This window comes from Pongo pygmaeus, chromosome 12, assembly GCF_028885625.2.
Source record: "Pongo pygmaeus isolate AG05252 chromosome 12, NHGRI_mPonPyg2-v2.0_pri, whole genome shotgun sequence".
In the NCBI taxonomy this organism is placed as follows: domain Eukaryota; kingdom Metazoa; phylum Chordata; class Mammalia; order Primates; family Hominidae; genus Pongo; species Pongo pygmaeus.
Window position 1 is genome coordinate 100,655,519 of NC_072385.2, and position 17,491 is coordinate 100,673,009.

At 40.4% G+C, this 17,491-nt stretch overlaps 1 protein-coding gene across 23 annotated transcripts in view; it reads right to left on the minus strand.

The window, feature by feature from the left end:
• Positions 1-17,491, minus strand: part of LTBP1 (latent transforming growth factor beta binding protein 1) — a 443,088-nt gene that overhangs the window by 131,631 nt on the left and 293,966 nt on the right. For 8 of the 23 annotated variants that reach the window (XM_054475439.2, XM_063648826.1, XM_063648823.1 and 5 more), the window contains 5 exons: positions 13,897-14,064; positions 10,355-10,582; positions 8,256-8,278; positions 5,033-5,132; positions 4,463-4,561 (listed from right to left, as the gene is read on the minus strand). In XM_054475439.2, the coding sequence (XP_054331414.1) occupies positions 4,463-4,561; positions 5,033-5,132; positions 8,256-8,278; positions 10,355-10,582; positions 13,897-14,064 (618 nt within the window). The remainder of the gene's footprint in view (positions 1-4,462; positions 4,562-5,032; positions 5,133-8,255; positions 8,279-10,354; positions 10,583-13,896; positions 14,065-17,491) is intronic. The other 15 variants (XM_054475443.2, XM_063648827.1, XM_054475444.2 and 12 more) reach the window with 3 other exon arrangements.

Below are 17,491 nucleotides of genomic sequence, written 5' to 3' on the forward strand. Positions count from 1 at the left end.
TTTTAACCAGCTCTGTAGTTCAGTTGAAGCTGAGTAACTTCAATTTGTTACCCTTCACACAGCTACATTTAAATGTTGAAACTGCATTTATCTAACTGAACTTAACCTCTACAAAGTTAGTTTGAAAGAGGTTTGTCCATTTAAGTCAGCCATGCCCATTCAAAACTAGAGTTTATCTTCACATTGAAAAAATGGAAATGCAGTATTTTGAAAGAACTAGTGAATTACAATATATCTTATTGCATTTTTTTCTTTTTAACATTACTATAAACAATTAGAAGATCCTTGCTGTCCAAAATAGTGTATTATTTGCTTGTATACTTTGCAGCACAAAGCAGTCTCTTATCAGTGTACTCAGTAAAGTGGGTAGACACATACATGACCTCAGAATAGAGAATAACAATTTTAGCCATGGCCATTAAAAAAAAATCACTATCATTTTGTCACAGGATCCTTGGGGTATCACTTTGCCAGCCAGAACCTCTGTGGCTGGTGGCACCTTTGCCCAAGTTTTGCTTGTACGCACTGAGCTTGTTCTACCCACTCAGCCCAGCAAGCTGTGCTTGGCCTGCGCTGCCAGCCCAGATCCCACACTTGCCAAGGGCAAGCCAGGTGTGGAGCAGTGAGGGGTGTGTGAGCAAGCAAGCACAGGGTCCAGCCACTACACACAGCCAGGCATCCCAGCTGCTGTGGTGGGCTGGGCAGCTCCAGGTGCTGGCACAGGTGCAGGCTTCATGTGAGGCTGCGGCTGGACCAGATATACTGCCAGTAACCTCTGCTGCATGCACCAGCATCTGGAGATGGCGGACACAGTGCTGCCCGAAAGCTTGGAGACGCCAGAAACCACACAGCACCAAAGAGGTTGTTACAGCCCTGGCTTGGGGAGCCCCTAGGTTTGGGCTCCCCAAAGGGCCACAGTTCTTCTCCCCTTCTCGGCACCCTCAACATAGTGAGCAGGGGGGTGTGTTTCAGCCCCGTTTGTGTCATAGCTCTTTCAGTACCACCATTTGGTGGGTTCTGAGTTCTTGTCCCACATCCAGGAAGAATGAGGTACACAGACAACTGGAGGGTGAGCAAGGTGGAGAGGAGCTTCATTTAGTGACATGACAGCTCTCAGGATACCCACAGTGGGTAGCTCCTTTCTGTAGGCAGGTCATCCTGAAAAGCTGAGGAGACCCGAAGTGGGTAGCTCCTTCTCACAGCTGGTAGTCCTGACATCTGTGTGAGTTTGGCTGCGTCCAGGGTTTTTATGGGCTCAGGATGGACGAAGTGTGTGCTGATTGGTCCATGGGTGGTCATGGAGGGCCTAGAAAAACACCATCTGATTGGCCAAACTGTTATCAATGAAGTCTTCACTCTGGACCATGGACTACACCTGGAACTGGCAGCCTGGCCCCCAGGCTTCAGGCCATTCCTGGCTTGAAGGTGGGGTTTCACTGAGGACTCACCCCTTTCCACCCAGGAACCTGTCTGCCTCCCTCCATCAACATGTTGTCCACACACCCAGGCTGTTCATGCTGAGGGGCACCTGCAAGCCCATACTGAGCTACCCTCAGCTTCCCCTCAGCCTCCCTCCCATGCTCATTGGTGCCCAATGTCCAGAGGGGGCCAAGGTGGCAGGGGGCTGGCATGTCAGCGCTGACCCAAGCACATGCACACCTGGCTGGGTTGCAACAGCATTTGGGCTTGGCCACAACTTTGCTCCACCCTGGAGCAGGCGCTGGCAGCGGGGAGAGGCCAAGGAGTGAGAGCAGGCACTTCTGAGCCTGTGGGGGAACAGGGGCTTCCCAGCCCCTGAGAGTGCAGGGATGTCTGGATCTGGAGCCGTGGCTAGGTGACTGCAGCTGCATCCTGAAGGGCGAGGCTCCTGTTCTACTGACTCACTAAGTGGCCAAAAGCTTAACATATGAGAACATTTCTATTAGAAAGGAACCATAACATGTTTCTGAGGTGGGAATATTCTAAAGGAGGCTCCAAACTCTTCCATTTAGCTCCTATAACACATTGTCAACCTTATCCTGCAGTGGTATCATAAATTCAGTTAAAGTTGATGATGATGCCCCTTAGTGACATTTTTGCTGACTCTAAAAATAACTGTTGAGTTTATAAAATATGGAAAATAAAAAAATCTAAAATAAACCACTTAAATCTCTCAGATCCCACTAAAAAAATAATCCCTGCTAATATCTAGTGAATTTTCTCCCAGCATTTTCTCTGCGTATATATGTCTTTAAAAAAACTGGTATAATACTTTATATCATTCAGTTTTTTATCCTTCCTCTTAAATTTAGCAATATTATATGACTACTTCCTGCTATACTTCAATAAAAATTCTTCAAAAATACTATATTTGGTGGCAACGTAATGTTCCAATGTATAGATGTAACATAATTATCTATTTCCCTGTAGTTGAATGTTCAGTTATTTCTATTTATTCTGTATTATACATTGTCTGTGATAGGTAACCACTCATATAAACTACTACCCACAGCCTTTGGGAACATTATTTCCTTAGACAAGATGTCTTAAAATAGAATTACTGGGTCAAAAGTTCTGAATAGTTCTAAAGTTTTTTATACATATTGCCAGTTTGTGCTTTATATTCTGTGAAGGTTAATTTCATGAGTCCACTGGACTGGGCTAAGGGATGTCCAGATAGCTGATTACATATTTCTGGGTGTGTCTGTGAGGGTGCTTCTGGAAGAAAATGGCCTTTGAATTGTTAGACTGTGTAAAGAAGATCACCCTCAGCAGTGTGGGTGGCTATACTATCTACTGGGGGCTGGGCTCAAACACAACAAAAAGGCTGAGGAAGGCAAACTGTTCTACTCCAGCTGGGACATCCATCTTCTCCTGCCCTCAGATGCTGGCATGCCCGGCATCCAGGCCTTCAGACTCAGCCTGGGACTTATGCTACCAACTCCCCTGCTTCTCAGGCCTTTGGGTTTGCACTGGAACTACAACACCAGCTTTCCTTGGCTGGAATTTCTCAGCCTTCAGAATGGTGTGAGCCAATCCCTCACAATAAAGCTCTTTCTACATATCTGGATATATCTTGTTGGTTCTGTCTCTCTGGAGAACCCCAACACATACTCCCTTCAGCAATGTGAGAGAGTCTCAATCTCACCCTAATAAAAAAAGTTTGATTGCGTTTTACATACTAATTTGATAGGAATAAGGTATTACCCTAGGTTAGCTTGCCTTTCTTTGATTACCAGGAAAGTTGAAATTTTCTGTTATATGCTTCTTGGTATTGTTTTTTCCTATAAATTATCTGATTATATTATTTTTCCATTTCTCTATTGTTAGTATTTTTCCTATTGATTTATAAGAGCTCAATGCACATTAAGGATATGGACATTTAGAATTTTGCATTTGTTTCAAAATATAAAACATTTTATACTATTTCACTCATGATTAAAATAATATGTTTATTATACAGAACTTTGAAAATAAAAATATATTAAAGAACGTAATTATCCATGATCCTGTATTAACTGGTGAGAATTGAACACTGATGCATTTTCTTTCCTTTTTTCTGTGTTTGTAGAAATTTTAAAAGTAAAATTGTAATCATTACATTGTATTCTTCTTTTTTTTTTTTTTGAGATGGAGTCTCGCTCTGTCCCCAAGGCTGGAGTGCAGCGGCGCAATCTCAGCTCACTGCAAGCTCTGCGTCCTGAGTTCATGCCATTCTCCTGCCTCAGCCTCCCAAGTAGCTGGGACTACAGATGCCTGCCACCACGCCCAGCTAATTTTTTTGTATTTTTAGTAGAGATGGGGTTTCACCATGTTAGCCAGGATGGTCTCAATCTCCTGACCTAGTGATCCGCCCACCTTGACCCCCTAAAATGCTGGGATTACAGGCATGAACCACCGTGCCAGCCCTTTTTTTTTTTTTCAGACGGAGTCTCGCTCTGTCACCAGGCTGGAGTGCAGTGGCATGATCTTGGCTCACTGCGATCTCCGCCTCCTAGGTTCAAGCGATTCCCCTGCCTCAGCCTCCCAAGTAGCTGGGACTACAGGTGCGCACCACCACACCTGGCTAATTTTTTGTATTTTTAGTAGAGACGGGGTTTCACCATGTTGGCCAGGATGATCTCGATCTCTTGACCTTGTGATCTGCCTGCCTTGGCCTCCCAAAGTGCTGGGATTATAGGCATGAGCCACCGCACCCAGCCTGTATTCTGTATTTATTAACAAAGATTATGCCATATTTCCTCATGATATTAACTACCCTTTTCAAACATTATTTTAATACTATGTAATATTCTGTTTCATATATACTATAATTTATTTACACATACTCCTCCTTTTTAACTTTATTTAGATGATTTCCAAATATTTGCTAGTATGGCTAACCCTGCCATGAGCAAGCTTATATAATGGATACTACATTTAAAATGAAGCTCAGCCCCATGTCTCCTCCATGTGATATATAATGTAAAAATACTGCACCAACCTGTCACTTGAGTAGGAGCAATCACTTGGCTGGCACTAGATGTAGAAGCTTCAGGAGCTACTTCAACAGGCACAGGAGGTGATGTTTTTTCAATCACTACTATATGAGGAAGTAGAGGATAAAAAGAAAATTAAAGCCTGTTATGTGCACTAAGATCCCATTTAAAAACGCAAGCATAATTTAGTCTAGCAATATATCACAGCATTTGTCAGATATAAAGAACTGTTCTATGTCCCAAGGCTCTGGGTTCAGCATTTAGCAAGAATATCTGACAGTGATGTGGAAGCAAAGAAAAATGATCGTTCATCAAATGATAACCTTCCATAATGTTTGAATAGTATATACTACTCCTGATCACAGAAAACAGTAAAAAAAAACCCTTATCTTTCCCACTACAATACTTACAATGCTGTAATTATGCTAACATTATATAAGTATATTACTATACTTAACACTGAACTTCAGCTATGAAGTCTAGTAATTTACTAAACAAAATCAAAGACAAAAATTTCCTGTCTTATATTTTTATTCAGAATACTCTTACAAACAGCACAGATCAACACAGGCTACCTGGAAACTGTGGATGCAGATGAATAGTGGAAATGCCTGGAGACAGCTGGGGTTGACCAGGCTCAAGTTTGGTTTTCTCTTGATCCAATGAAGGTATTTCCTGGATGGTTGTATTTTAAAAGAGAATAAGAAAAAAAAGAATCGAAAGTGGAAATTATTTTTAGTTTCCCACATATTACTATTTTTATGTAATTAATTATATTCTTAGAAAGGCAAAGAAATATCATAGGATCTTACATGTATAATTGTGTGAAATTACAAAAAAAAAAAAAAAAAAGAACCTTTGATGTGGTGCTACTACGGGAAGCCCTAAATTTTTCCCAGCGGTGCTGATCCATGCACATATCTTCAGCCATTTCCCTGAGGCCCAAGGTCTGACCTTGTAAGTAAATGTCTTGGCCCAGGGGTCCATATTTGGTCTGCAACAGGGCAAAACTGACCCCCAACGAGGACTACTGCCTCATTCACATGTGGCTCTGCCCCACTAAGATGACCAGCCACAGTTTGCAGATTAAATAATGGATATAGCAGATGTGCCATAACAAAGAACACATGGTAAGTTAAAATATTTTAAACCAGTCAGTCACTACGGCCTCCTTTAACCTCACGTCTGATAACTTTACAACTCCAGCTCTCTGAACAGTGGTAGCCAGGCAGAGCAACAGAAATTTGCTGGCTTGGAGAAGGATTTGGGGCTTCATCGCACATTTTGGTGCCCATGCTTGTCCCCTGGACCTCAAGCAAAGAAGCAGTCCATCATCCATGGCTCAGCTTCCATTTACAACTGTGCAGGGCTCAGGCAGACTGAACAATTAGCCTCGTTAAGGATCTGTGACTTCACTCACACCAGATGTGACCAGGGAGTTCATATCATCACTACCTTCAAGTACTCATCGAGTTACTTGGTTCTGTCCTCTTCCAGAAAGCTTACTCCTCTGGCCTCTGTTAATATCTTATCTTCTCCTGGCTTCAAATATAACCTCTTTTCTGCTTTTTCTAAGATAGTCTTCCTGGATATCTGATCACAAATCCAACTTTGCAAGCATAAATGCTTACAGGGTAAGTCCATTTAGATATCCCACAGATAACCTCCAGCCCACCCTTCCAAAACCATCCAGGCTCTCATTCCAACTTCATTTCTGCCAGTGCAGTCATTAATCTGTCCCATCCAGGTTTAAAGTCACCTTTTAGTCCTCCCTCTTTCATTTTTCATTGCAAGCCCCGTCCATTGACACTTTTTTCTTACAGTTGTTCACCCTTTTTCATATCCATAGACCCCACCACCCTAGGCTGGACTCACTGTCATTTTCAGTTTATTGTAATAATCTAACTGGCTTCCTCTTTCTTCTTAACTTGAGTAGTCCTACCAAAATTCAGCTCCTACAAATACTGAGCACTTAATAGTTTTTCCCACATTTCCCCTGTCTTCTTAAAACTAGCTTTCTATTACTTACTAGAGATGACCTCGACCAGTCTCAGTTGCACCCCATTCCCTGCAGCCATGGCCAATGCCAACAAGGAACAGACCAGGATCAGGTGTTAATCCACTACTGCAGTTTACAGAATTTCCCCCATCACCGTGAGGCAGCAGACTTCCTAATCTATACCACTTCTACGTTTAACAAATAGGGTCCAGTCAAGAAGCAGGGTATTTCCCCACTGATTACAATGGCAGTTTGGTACTCTAAGCCTTCCAAAGCAGTCCCTAATTCAGTTTCTCACCAAGTCTTTCATAACCCTTGCTGTCCCCTCCACCACACCTTTGCACATCTCTGGGCATCCTCTCTTTTCTTCATCCATCACATAACATCATGAGACTTTCGTAAGTACCAAGACAACAAAGGCTATGATTGCATTTTTCGTACTATCTCCTCCCCAAATAAAATGCAGTAAAAGTATACAAGAAAATTTTTTAGGGTTTCTTTTAGATTTTTAATGAGAGTTATTAAATTCAATCATAAAGACAGAAGAACTAAGTTGTGATGAGGCTGCCAGGCTGCTGGCTGGTCCACCTACAAGCTAAATAATTACTTCAATACATCAACCAGAACTAAATTCAAAATCAACAAAACTGCAAACTACTCACTGTGACTGATCTTTAGAGATGCTAAGAGCTTCAAAAGTGCACATAAAGTATGCATATCTGTTATACTTTTTTTGGGCTCAAAATACTATAACCTCTTTCTGGACAAGTGCTATCACTCCAAAATTGTAAGTCTCTTTTTCTTGATTATTTCAGCACTTATGTTATGACATATATGTTCCTCTATCCCATAATTATAAGATAAAGATTTAGAATACTATTTAAAATAATTTATGTATGTATTGCCTCATCTAAATTCTAATAATGCATTCTTGTCAGCTTCAAGAATGGTACATAAATGTATAAATATTTAATAATTACCTAATTTTCATGTAATTATTATGGAGAAGGAGATAAAAAGAAAATTAAAGCTTGTTACATGCATTGAGATCCCATTCCAAAATGCAACGATAATTTAGTCTAGCAATATATCATAGTAGTTCTCCGACATAAAGTTCATTCATTTAATGAAAATGAATGAATTGTTTTCATTAAATAAAGAAAGCCAGATTCAGAGAAGGAACAATATTACATAAATAGGACTTAGATCCAGTAAATGTTTACATTTCCTACTAAAACGTCTCACAGTTCATAGCCCCTATCTATGCCCAAAAGCCAATAGACTGACTTTTCAAAAAGCAACATTCTAGTATTTGACCATAATTTTTAAGTGTAAGTTCTGTTCTTATTCAAACTCAATTCAAACATGTATGTTAAATTTTAGTTGAATTAAGAAGTACCTCACTAACTATATATGTGCTCTAAGAATACATGATTATCTAAGCATGTCACAGCCTTTCTTTCACAGATGGTCCAGGCCATCAGGTGACACTGAATTCTATTTATGCCCTTGATTCCCTTAGTTCCCCATTTTTTTCTCACTAGAATTGAAGCTTCATGAAAGTAGAGATTTTTGTCCTATTTGTTCTCTATTGTTTTCCTAACACTGAGAAGAGTCCCAATCTATAACAATGGCTCAATAAATTTTTTTGAATAACTGAATGCTATATCAACTCAAGCCAAATGATGCATAATAGAGATGTTATTATATTTAAGTCTAAAAAATCCGTACATATTCTAATAAAAAATCACTTTCAGGGTTGAAAAAAAAAAAAGACTTGCAAACAATGAATAAATTACCTTTTCAGGGGGTGCAGTTGCCACTAAAACCAGAAAAGAAAAAGGGTATTAGCACGATTTAAGACAATTCAGTCTATTATATTTCAATTTTTAAAAAGCAATAGAAGTCCAGTATCTCTGCAAAAGGATTAAGCATCAAACTAAAGCAAACGCAGAATTAGGATCATCTGCCATTTTAGGGAATTTTACACATGACTAACAGAGAACCCTCAGTGCTGTTACTCCTCAGCTACTGGAGCACATGGAGAAGATGTGAACAAGTCTTTCAAACTCTTTCAAAATTAAAATTAAAAGAAGAAGGCAATACTTTCTGGTACATCATTTTATGCCTTATTTCAATTATGTGGAACTTTCCATATGTTAGAAAACAAACATTTTCATTAATTGGTTAAAGGCTTATCTTTATGGTATATAATGTTTGAAATGCTTTCTGGTGTCAGTGTTAAAAAAGAATGTCGCTTATTTCAGTAAGAGACATGACAGCATGTGCCGCATTCTTGATGTATTCCAATCTTTAATGAAGCCCCGTGAATATTTTCAAAAAGATATGCTAACTAAATTACGAAAAAGAATCTCACAAGCCAGGAAGAGCCAATTAGAGATTAGCATCAATATACTGAACAAATTATACATTACACATTCATAAACGTTATTGTGAGGGTGTTGGTGATGCCTTTGTATTTTTAAAGACTTGCTTTTCATTAATCAGTCCTTCATATTAGTTCTAAAGCCCTGGATCAACATTCACCAGGATTTTTCTCATAAGTCAATCAATGTCTCCTGTAAAAACATTAGTTTACAGGTTGGGTAGGAGCATTAAATCCTGAAAGCAATCAGGGTACCAGACAAACTAAAATCATTGCTGCAATATTCTTTGGGTTGGAGAAAGTCAATTAACCTTCTATTCTGCCTAACCCACCACGAAGAAGGTCTTGAGGCAAAATCTGGAACTACAGCCCATTTCCTCCTGCCTGTGCAAACAATGAACAGTTGCAAACATCTGGTCATGACACTAAGTGTCCAGGGGCAAACTGATTAATACTGTTGATTCCAGCTGAGGTTTTGCCTGTTCTGCCTCACCAAGGAAGAAATGCAGTGAGTGAAAGCATAGAATCAAATAGGCCAGAACACACAAACGTTCAGAGCTCAGGAAAAAAGCCTGCCTTACCAAGAAGAAGGCTGTGGCAAGCTCCCAACACAACACTAGCCTGGGCACTGTATCTCCTCAACAGCACCCAAAAATGGCCCCCTGAATTCTGACCTAAGAATCAACTGTGAAAAGCCAACAGGAGCTTTATTAGAGAAAATACATCTATTCCATACAAATCTAAAAGGTTTGTTCCTTCTGAGGTGAACATTTTTGTAAGCAAGATATGTGAAGTATCAGATATTGCTGGGTTTATATAAAGAGATAGGGATGACCCTATATCCTGAATGCCAGAGAGACAGTCAAAGTCCATTGTCTCTAGACCCCCTCTCAAGTATAAGGCCTTAAACTATTTCCTTGGGAAAAGGTGCTCCATGGTCACAGGTCCCATTACATGTTCTCTATATGACATCTGGCAAGTCATGTCCCCTCTCTAGGTCTCAGGTTTCTCAGAGGGTAAATGGAAGAACCACACTAGGTGATCACCAGATCTCTTCAACTGACAATCTCTTAGCTTCCTTCATTTCACCCTCCATTATCCTTGACTGCCCATTAGACCTTAATGCTTTAACTTTTTGAAAGTCTGTGGATTCCACTTCATAAATAAATACTTGTTAAATGGCCTTCTAGACAAGAAATTAATTCAGGCTATTCCCTGAAGGATCTAAATCACTCTCCAGGAATAAACACCAAGATAAAGTAGCCCCCAAACATCAGGAGAACATTCTGAAATTAGCATGGAATACTGTTATCTACTAGGTACATATTATTCTAGAGCAGTGGCTAAACACTTTACAATACACAGGGCAGCCCCCAATCAAATAATTCTCCACTCTAAAATGCCAATAGTGCTTAGGCTGAGAAACTCTGTTTTAGAGGGTTACAAACAGGGAAATCAAAGCAAAGACACACAGATAGATGTCTAGAGTCTATGATCCATTACCGCTCTCACCTTCTGGCTCCGCCACTCCTGGCCCGTGTTCCCGGGAGAAGGTCAGGGCCTCCACTGGCTCTTCCTTGGCTGGGAGAGGTGGAGGATGAGTACTTTTAGCAACAGGTTGAGTGTTCTTTGGCTTGACAAATACAGGTCCTTTACCTACATGGTGATGGATTGGCCTGCGTCTATGAACGCCAGAAACCGTATAACCCATTCCACCAGGACAGATTTCCTTAAAAGCAGCTAGATTTGGGATGGGAAAATATTCCTTTTAAAAATCTAACAGTGCAAACTTATACAGAGGAAAATATCATGATGAATAGCTCTTAATAAATCATCACTAATATAGTTACATTTTAAAACTTCAAAAACAGGTGCAAAATGTAAGCAAATTGCTCGAATTTCTGATAAACTTGCATATTTACAAAAAAAAATCCAACTCTTTTTTTACTAAACATTTTTCCATCTGTTAATTCCTTATCCTACCAAATCAGAATATGCATATTATGTATAGCATATACTTAGCATATATTTTATATATCATATTTTATATATATAGTCATCCCTCAGTATCCATGAGGGATTAGTTCTAGGATACCCCCTGTGGATACCAAAATCTGCAATGCTCAAGTCCCTTACATAAAATTGCATAGTATGATCAGCCCTCCATATCCAGTTCTGCATCCACAGATTCAACCAACCAATTGGGTTGAATCCACTGATGCATAACCATGGATACAGAGGGTAACTATATACATATATAGTTAGCCCTCCATCCCATATATGTCAGCAACCAATTAGAAAATACTATATATCATATTAGGTTATACATTAGGAGATATTTTATATATAGAAGACACTATTGTGTATTATATATCTCATGTTGCATGTATATGTGTTATCGGCAAAAATCAGGCTTTTTTTCCCACTTTGATGTAATTTCATTAGTTATTAACAAAGAACTCAGTGACATTTGTCTAAGTTAGATGAAGAGCCATAAGTTTAAAAAAAAATCACTGTTCAGGGAAATGAGATGCTGAAATCATCACTGTTTGCTTCCAGTTGAAGAACACAAAGGGCTCCACCAAAATGCCATGTATCAGCTGGTAAGAGGATGTAGATTACAGAGGACGGAAAAGGGGAAGTGTTTCTGAAGGGGAGAATCTCGGGATAGTGAGGAGGAGTCTAGAGAAGTGAGACATGCTGGAGATGATAGGTAGAAATCAAGAAAGAAGGGAAATGCCAAATCAAGATGCAGCTATTTTCAAGTAAAGGAACAACAGCTGGGCAAAAGCCTGGCCGCGACCAGCTCATTTAATTACCCAGAGGCCAAGGAGATATTCTGTGCCCTGGAATCACTATCATTGCCAGAAAAAAGGTGGTTTTGTATTCTTTAAAAAAAAAAAAAAATAGTAGACTCAGCACATGTGATTTGCTAACCTCCACGGCATAATCCCCATGAATAGTGAAGGGGAAAGGCAAGGGGGAGAAGTGGGGTAAGGCAGTGTGTGGCCTTCAGAGGAAAAATCCACCTAATCCCTTTGGTGTTGGTGTTGGAGGCAAATTACCAAATGCAGACACCAAGGAGCTTATGGTTAACTTTTTTATTTATACTTTTAAAACTGAATGTAAAATAAGTCATTTCTCACTTTCACTGAACAAGAGATCTTCTATTGAATGTTTGGGACCTAAAATTAGTTCTCAATAAAAAGGAAACTCTAAAAATACTGCTTATAGTATGCAAAAATATTGTTTTTCTAAGGATCACACACTAAATGGTAGAACCTCATTCTTATGTTTAACTAGGAAAAACAATTTTTACTTGGAAACATGTTTCCAGACGAAAACATGACTTTAAAAACCAAGTTTAAAGAATTAATGAACTAAATATTTTTAGTGAAAATCACCTTATAAACAAAACTTAAGTGCAAAAATTTTATCTTGAATATTATTTTCAAATTTATTGATAGTACTAGAGAGGAGTATCCCTGAGTTCCAGTCACCATCTCAATTTATGCTTCATGTAAGGATTACAAAGCTACCAAAATTGAGCTTCCACTTGTACCCCTGAACTTAAAAGCTAAAAATTTAAAAAATTAAAAAAATTAAAAACACATTATACAGACACAAAATAATATGCATAATAAATTCACAAACTGAAAGCTTTAAAAACTGAACTTCAAGAGAAACGTGTCTATAAATTATAAAGATTACTTGATTATTAATTTTTAACAATGAGTGGATCTGTGCCTGTAATCCCAGCACTTTGGGAGGCTGAGGCCGGCAGACCACGAGGTCAGGAGATCAAGTAACGCAGTCAAACTCGGTCTCTACTAAAAATACAAAAAAAAAAATTAGCCGGGCACGGTGGTGGGTGCCTGTAGTCCCAGCTACTTGGGAGGCTGAGGCAGGAGAATGGTGTGAACCCGGGAGGCGGAGCTTGCAGTGAGCCGAGATTGCACAATTGCACTCCAGCCTGGGCAACAAAGCGAGACTCCATCTCAAAAAAAAAAAAGAGTGCATCGGATGGCACAAGGGCACAAGAGGGTACTAGAATCTTTTGGAGGCCTAACATTATCTAGTCTACCAATATACCATCAATGTTCTATTATCCTTTGCCTTAACACAGTTCTTTCTGGTTCTAACCATGAACAAAGGTGAGTCATGATACTTATATTTAAATCTTGTCTGCTACGGTATAAGTTACAGCTTTAAGACACTACATGGCCCTGTGAGAGTTAAGACACTTTCCTAGGTGGAAAGCATCTTATCAAACATGCAATTGAGTAGACTATTTAATGTCCACTCCAAGTAAGTGACATTGAGGCCATTCCTTGTTAATATCAGGTCTAATGCTTTCAGGTTACGTGTCTTTCTCTTTCACTTAACTCTACTTGATCCTGCTTGAGAAGTTGGTGGTTCATTGGTAGAAGTAAGGTATTTAAAGAGATAAATTTGCCTTCTCAGGGCATAAGGCAATTATGTACCAAACTGAAGGATAAAGAATAATCTACTTTACTTCTTAATACTCAACTCCCACAGACGTTTTCAGGAGTTTTGGCAAGTTCTGTCCTTAAGTTATTAATCTTCATAGCGTAAATTCAATCATGAATATAATTCCCTCCATTTCCAATTAAAGAAATTAAGCATGATACTCAATAAATGAGTAAATGAGTCAACCTGCACAAAGTCTAGTTACTGTGAATTGATGAGCAGCCAATCATCAGGAAAGCACATGGCCCAGCAGAGCCTTCTGGTCTCTCTACACTTAAATATCAGACTCACAGTCCTGGAAATTGAACATAAAATATAATGGCTTTTCTTAATATTCAAAAGGAAGTCTGATATCACACAGAAATGGGAAAATCTCTTTGTGCATAATTTTTTCCCACTGATTCAACATTGTACATGTACAGTTTCTACAAAAGTGATAAAATATTTACAATGTATTATTAAAAATTAAAGTCAGAAACCACAAATGACCCAAGTTGCCAAAGACGTCCCGTGTACTCATGTGGCTGGGAATCTATGTGCGCATACAGCTGGGCATGTCTTACCTGTGCCTGGAAGGGGACATTTCTCACAGTGTGGGCCCCAGGCCTTGCCCACACTACAACAGCAGAGCTGCTTGGTGAGGTGAACAGACAGAGGGTGCATACACTGTCTTCCAGAACTGACAAGTCGGTAACAGGGCCCTTTCTCTTCCGAGATCACAGGGGGATCAGCTGAAGCAAAGAAATAAAGCCTGACATTACACGAGAAACCAAAACTACATTGGCTTTCCAAATGATAGTAAAATGAACCCTAAGGTATGAATTAAAAACCATACTTCAGGATAAATCTGTCTAGATTTAGAGCATCACCTTTCTTGAAGAAAAATCAGTTTACCATATGAGTTTTAGAGTCAAGGCACCAAAAGTCGTGACAGTGATTGTCCCTGTCCCTCTCTGGTCCCTTCTTCCATTTTAGCAAGCATGCAATTAGGTATGTGTGCGTAACGAAGAGAAACATTTCAACAAAAACCCACCTTTCCAAATAAACATAGTCACCTACTATCAAAATCACTACCTAGTTTTCTATATTTAACCACAGTAGAGATAACTCTAGGGCAGCATTTAGTGAATAATCAGGTACTTTGGAGAATGAGGAACATGGTTGATGCTGCAAGCCAGCATCTGCTCTTCTCATCCCAGGGAAGTAAGAGCTTGCAGGGCCCGTCAGGTCTCACCCTAGGCCAGTGAACATGAATGGGAGGCAGAAAGTGGTTTCTGATTTGGAGTGCCACACAAGGCCCTTGTTCTAGCCAGACAGTACACCGGAGAAGGAAGAGATGATGTGCTCAGCTCCTCGGAAAACACTGCAAAAGTATACAAGGCTATAGCCATCCAATACCTAAACTTTAATCCTCATCTTCTGCTATACGTTTAGTAGATAAGAGTTCATCAACCTAACAGCTAAATACTCTGCTAGGCACACGTGGCAAATATGAAAATCAGCAAAACACAGCCCTGCCTTCAAGAGGTTCATCTTCTAATGCAAATATGGATGGAGTGTATTCTACAGAACCAGGCCCAGGTCAAGTCAAAGGTGCTGAATCAGTTTGGTGTCCCCCCGCCCGCCCATTCCCCAAACCCAACCAAAGCTCTTCTCTATCATATCACCATACAAATGAGGTTTTCTGACTTGCCTTTCCCTTACCCAATTCCTCTAGCATCTTTTTTTTTTTTTTTTGAGACTGAGTCTCACTCTGTCACCGAGGCTGGAGTGCAGTGGCGCGATCTCAGCTCACTGCAAGCTCCGCCTCCCGGGTTCACGCCATTCTCCCACCTCAGCCTCCTGAGTAGCTGGGACTACAGGCACCGGCTACCATGCCCAACTAATTTTGTTTTTTGTATTTTTAGTAGAGACGCGGTTTCACCGTGTTAGCCAGGATGGTCTCGATCTCCTGACCTCGTGATTCTTGCGCCTCAGCCTCCCAAAGTACTGGGATTACAGGCGTAAGCCACTGCGCCCAGCCTCCTCTAGCATCTCTTTTAGGGGAGGACTTCCTGAAGATGTTATCTATGGTGCTGTTTGGGTGGGGCACTTTGGCTTTGATTCTGGGCACATGCAGTAGTGTAGTCTCCATAAGATTTCTTCAGTTGTAAATGGCATCAGTGGTGTCTCTGATTTCTTCAGTGCCTTAGGATGCAGTTGTTAATGGATTCTGTGTAAGATTCTGCTGAGGATGAGGCTACCAGATGGGCCAGTCCTCAGCCCCAGTGGTAGCAGAGGTGGGCCAAGTGTGTTTGTCTTTGGGCCCGAGGGCAGCGTACACTGCCATTGGTGTTAGTGGGTCCAAGTGGGCCAATTCTTGGGTCTCTAGATGGCTTGCTTAGGTGCCAGCAGTGATAGCAGTTAGCCAGGCAGGTCCTCAGGTCCCTGGGCAGTGGGTGTAGCATAGGTGATGGCAGCAGCAGTGGTGAGACAACCCTCTGCTTCCCACGAAGTCCATGCTGGTGTTGGTAGTGGCTACAATGGGCTAGACAGGCCAGTCCCCAGGCCTGCAGGTGGTACGTACAGGTGAGTGCCAGCTGTGATGGTAGTGGTACGTTGGGTGGGCCTGACCTGAGGCCTCTGAGTGGAGTGCTCAGGTGCCAATGGTGGTGGTACCTGCTTAAGACTCAGAAGGTGTGTGTGCGACCCAGCATGCGGGAGCTCCCTCTCGGCAGCAATTCCATCACGAGGTCTCTAGGCAGCTCCCTACGTTAGTCTCAGAGTCTGTGAGGGCCAAAGGGCTCTCCCGTGGCTAGGATTGCAGGAATTCACATGGGAATGTGGATCACTGGAGGTCTCTCAATTACCCTTTCCTCACACTGGGGAGGCCTCTCCAGGCTCCCAGCTAATCCTGGCTGAGCAGGCTGCCTTGGTTCCCTCTCCTTCCCTGCCTTAGGTGTTTCCTGTCACTTCTCTGTTGAACCTCAGTGTTCTCTGTTAGATGATGTTCAAAGTGTGGTTATCTACTTGATATTTTGGTACTTCTTTGTGGAGGAGGTGAACACCAGATGCCTCTAGTCAACCATGTTAAAGCCTCTCCCAAACCTAAATTTTACTGATGCTTTCATGATTCACATTTTCTTTAATCTACAACTATTTGAAGCCAAAACTGTTCATTTATGCCACATATACCTGACAGGGTGTGCCATTTAAAACTGCCCCTATTTTAGGACCTAAATAGCCTGTTATTCTTTCTGTCATTTCAAATGACTTGCATTCTGTTTCTTAAACATCTCCAGTATTTTCACACTCCGGTCAACATGATGCATAAACCCAGAAACAATATGCTACCCAGAATGCTGTAAGATTGGTGTTGTTATTGTCTGAATATCTTTAACCTCAGATTGGAAGATTAATTGTAAAGGATAACACATTAGTGTACTACATTTATTATTTAAAATATGGTACATGTGATTATATATTCTACTGAGTCATAAGGTTTTATGCTGTACTAAAGAAAACTAGAAATACCAAAAGATTTCTAAGGGATAGGGGAAGCAGCTGTAGAATCGAATGAAACTGAGGAGTGATAATAAAGGGTGCCTGTAGGCTCTTACATGTTTGTACACTGAAACAGTACTTTGTCAGATCCTATTTTGTACAGGATGTGTTACTAAAATTACGGCAAAAAGATTCTGATACTTTATCTAAAGGGAAAAGCACTTCAGAAGCATAAAACCTACTGAAAATGCCACATCCACCAGGAAAGTAATTTTTTTGCTCTTGGCTACAGACATAAGACAAATTTTCAAACTGGTAACAAGCATATAGCTCTGTACCCAAGTATAGTACTGAATCATAACCATACAGCCCATGGTGATGGCAATTCAATTACAAAACAAGAGTAAAAAGCTAAGGTACTATTATTTGGGTTCCTCAGTGATATATTAAGCAACTTATATTTAATTATGGCCTTAATTACAGGATTGTATAATAAACTCAGATTATACTTTCAAAGACATACTACTCTAATGTATTAACCCATTTATGCTGGAGGTTGTAAATTTGTGTGTGTGTGTGTGTGTGAAAAATCAGACCTACTGAGATGACCTTGAGCAGGATATAAATAACTCCCACAAGCTTAGTGTTCCAATAATGGAACACTAGGCATAAATG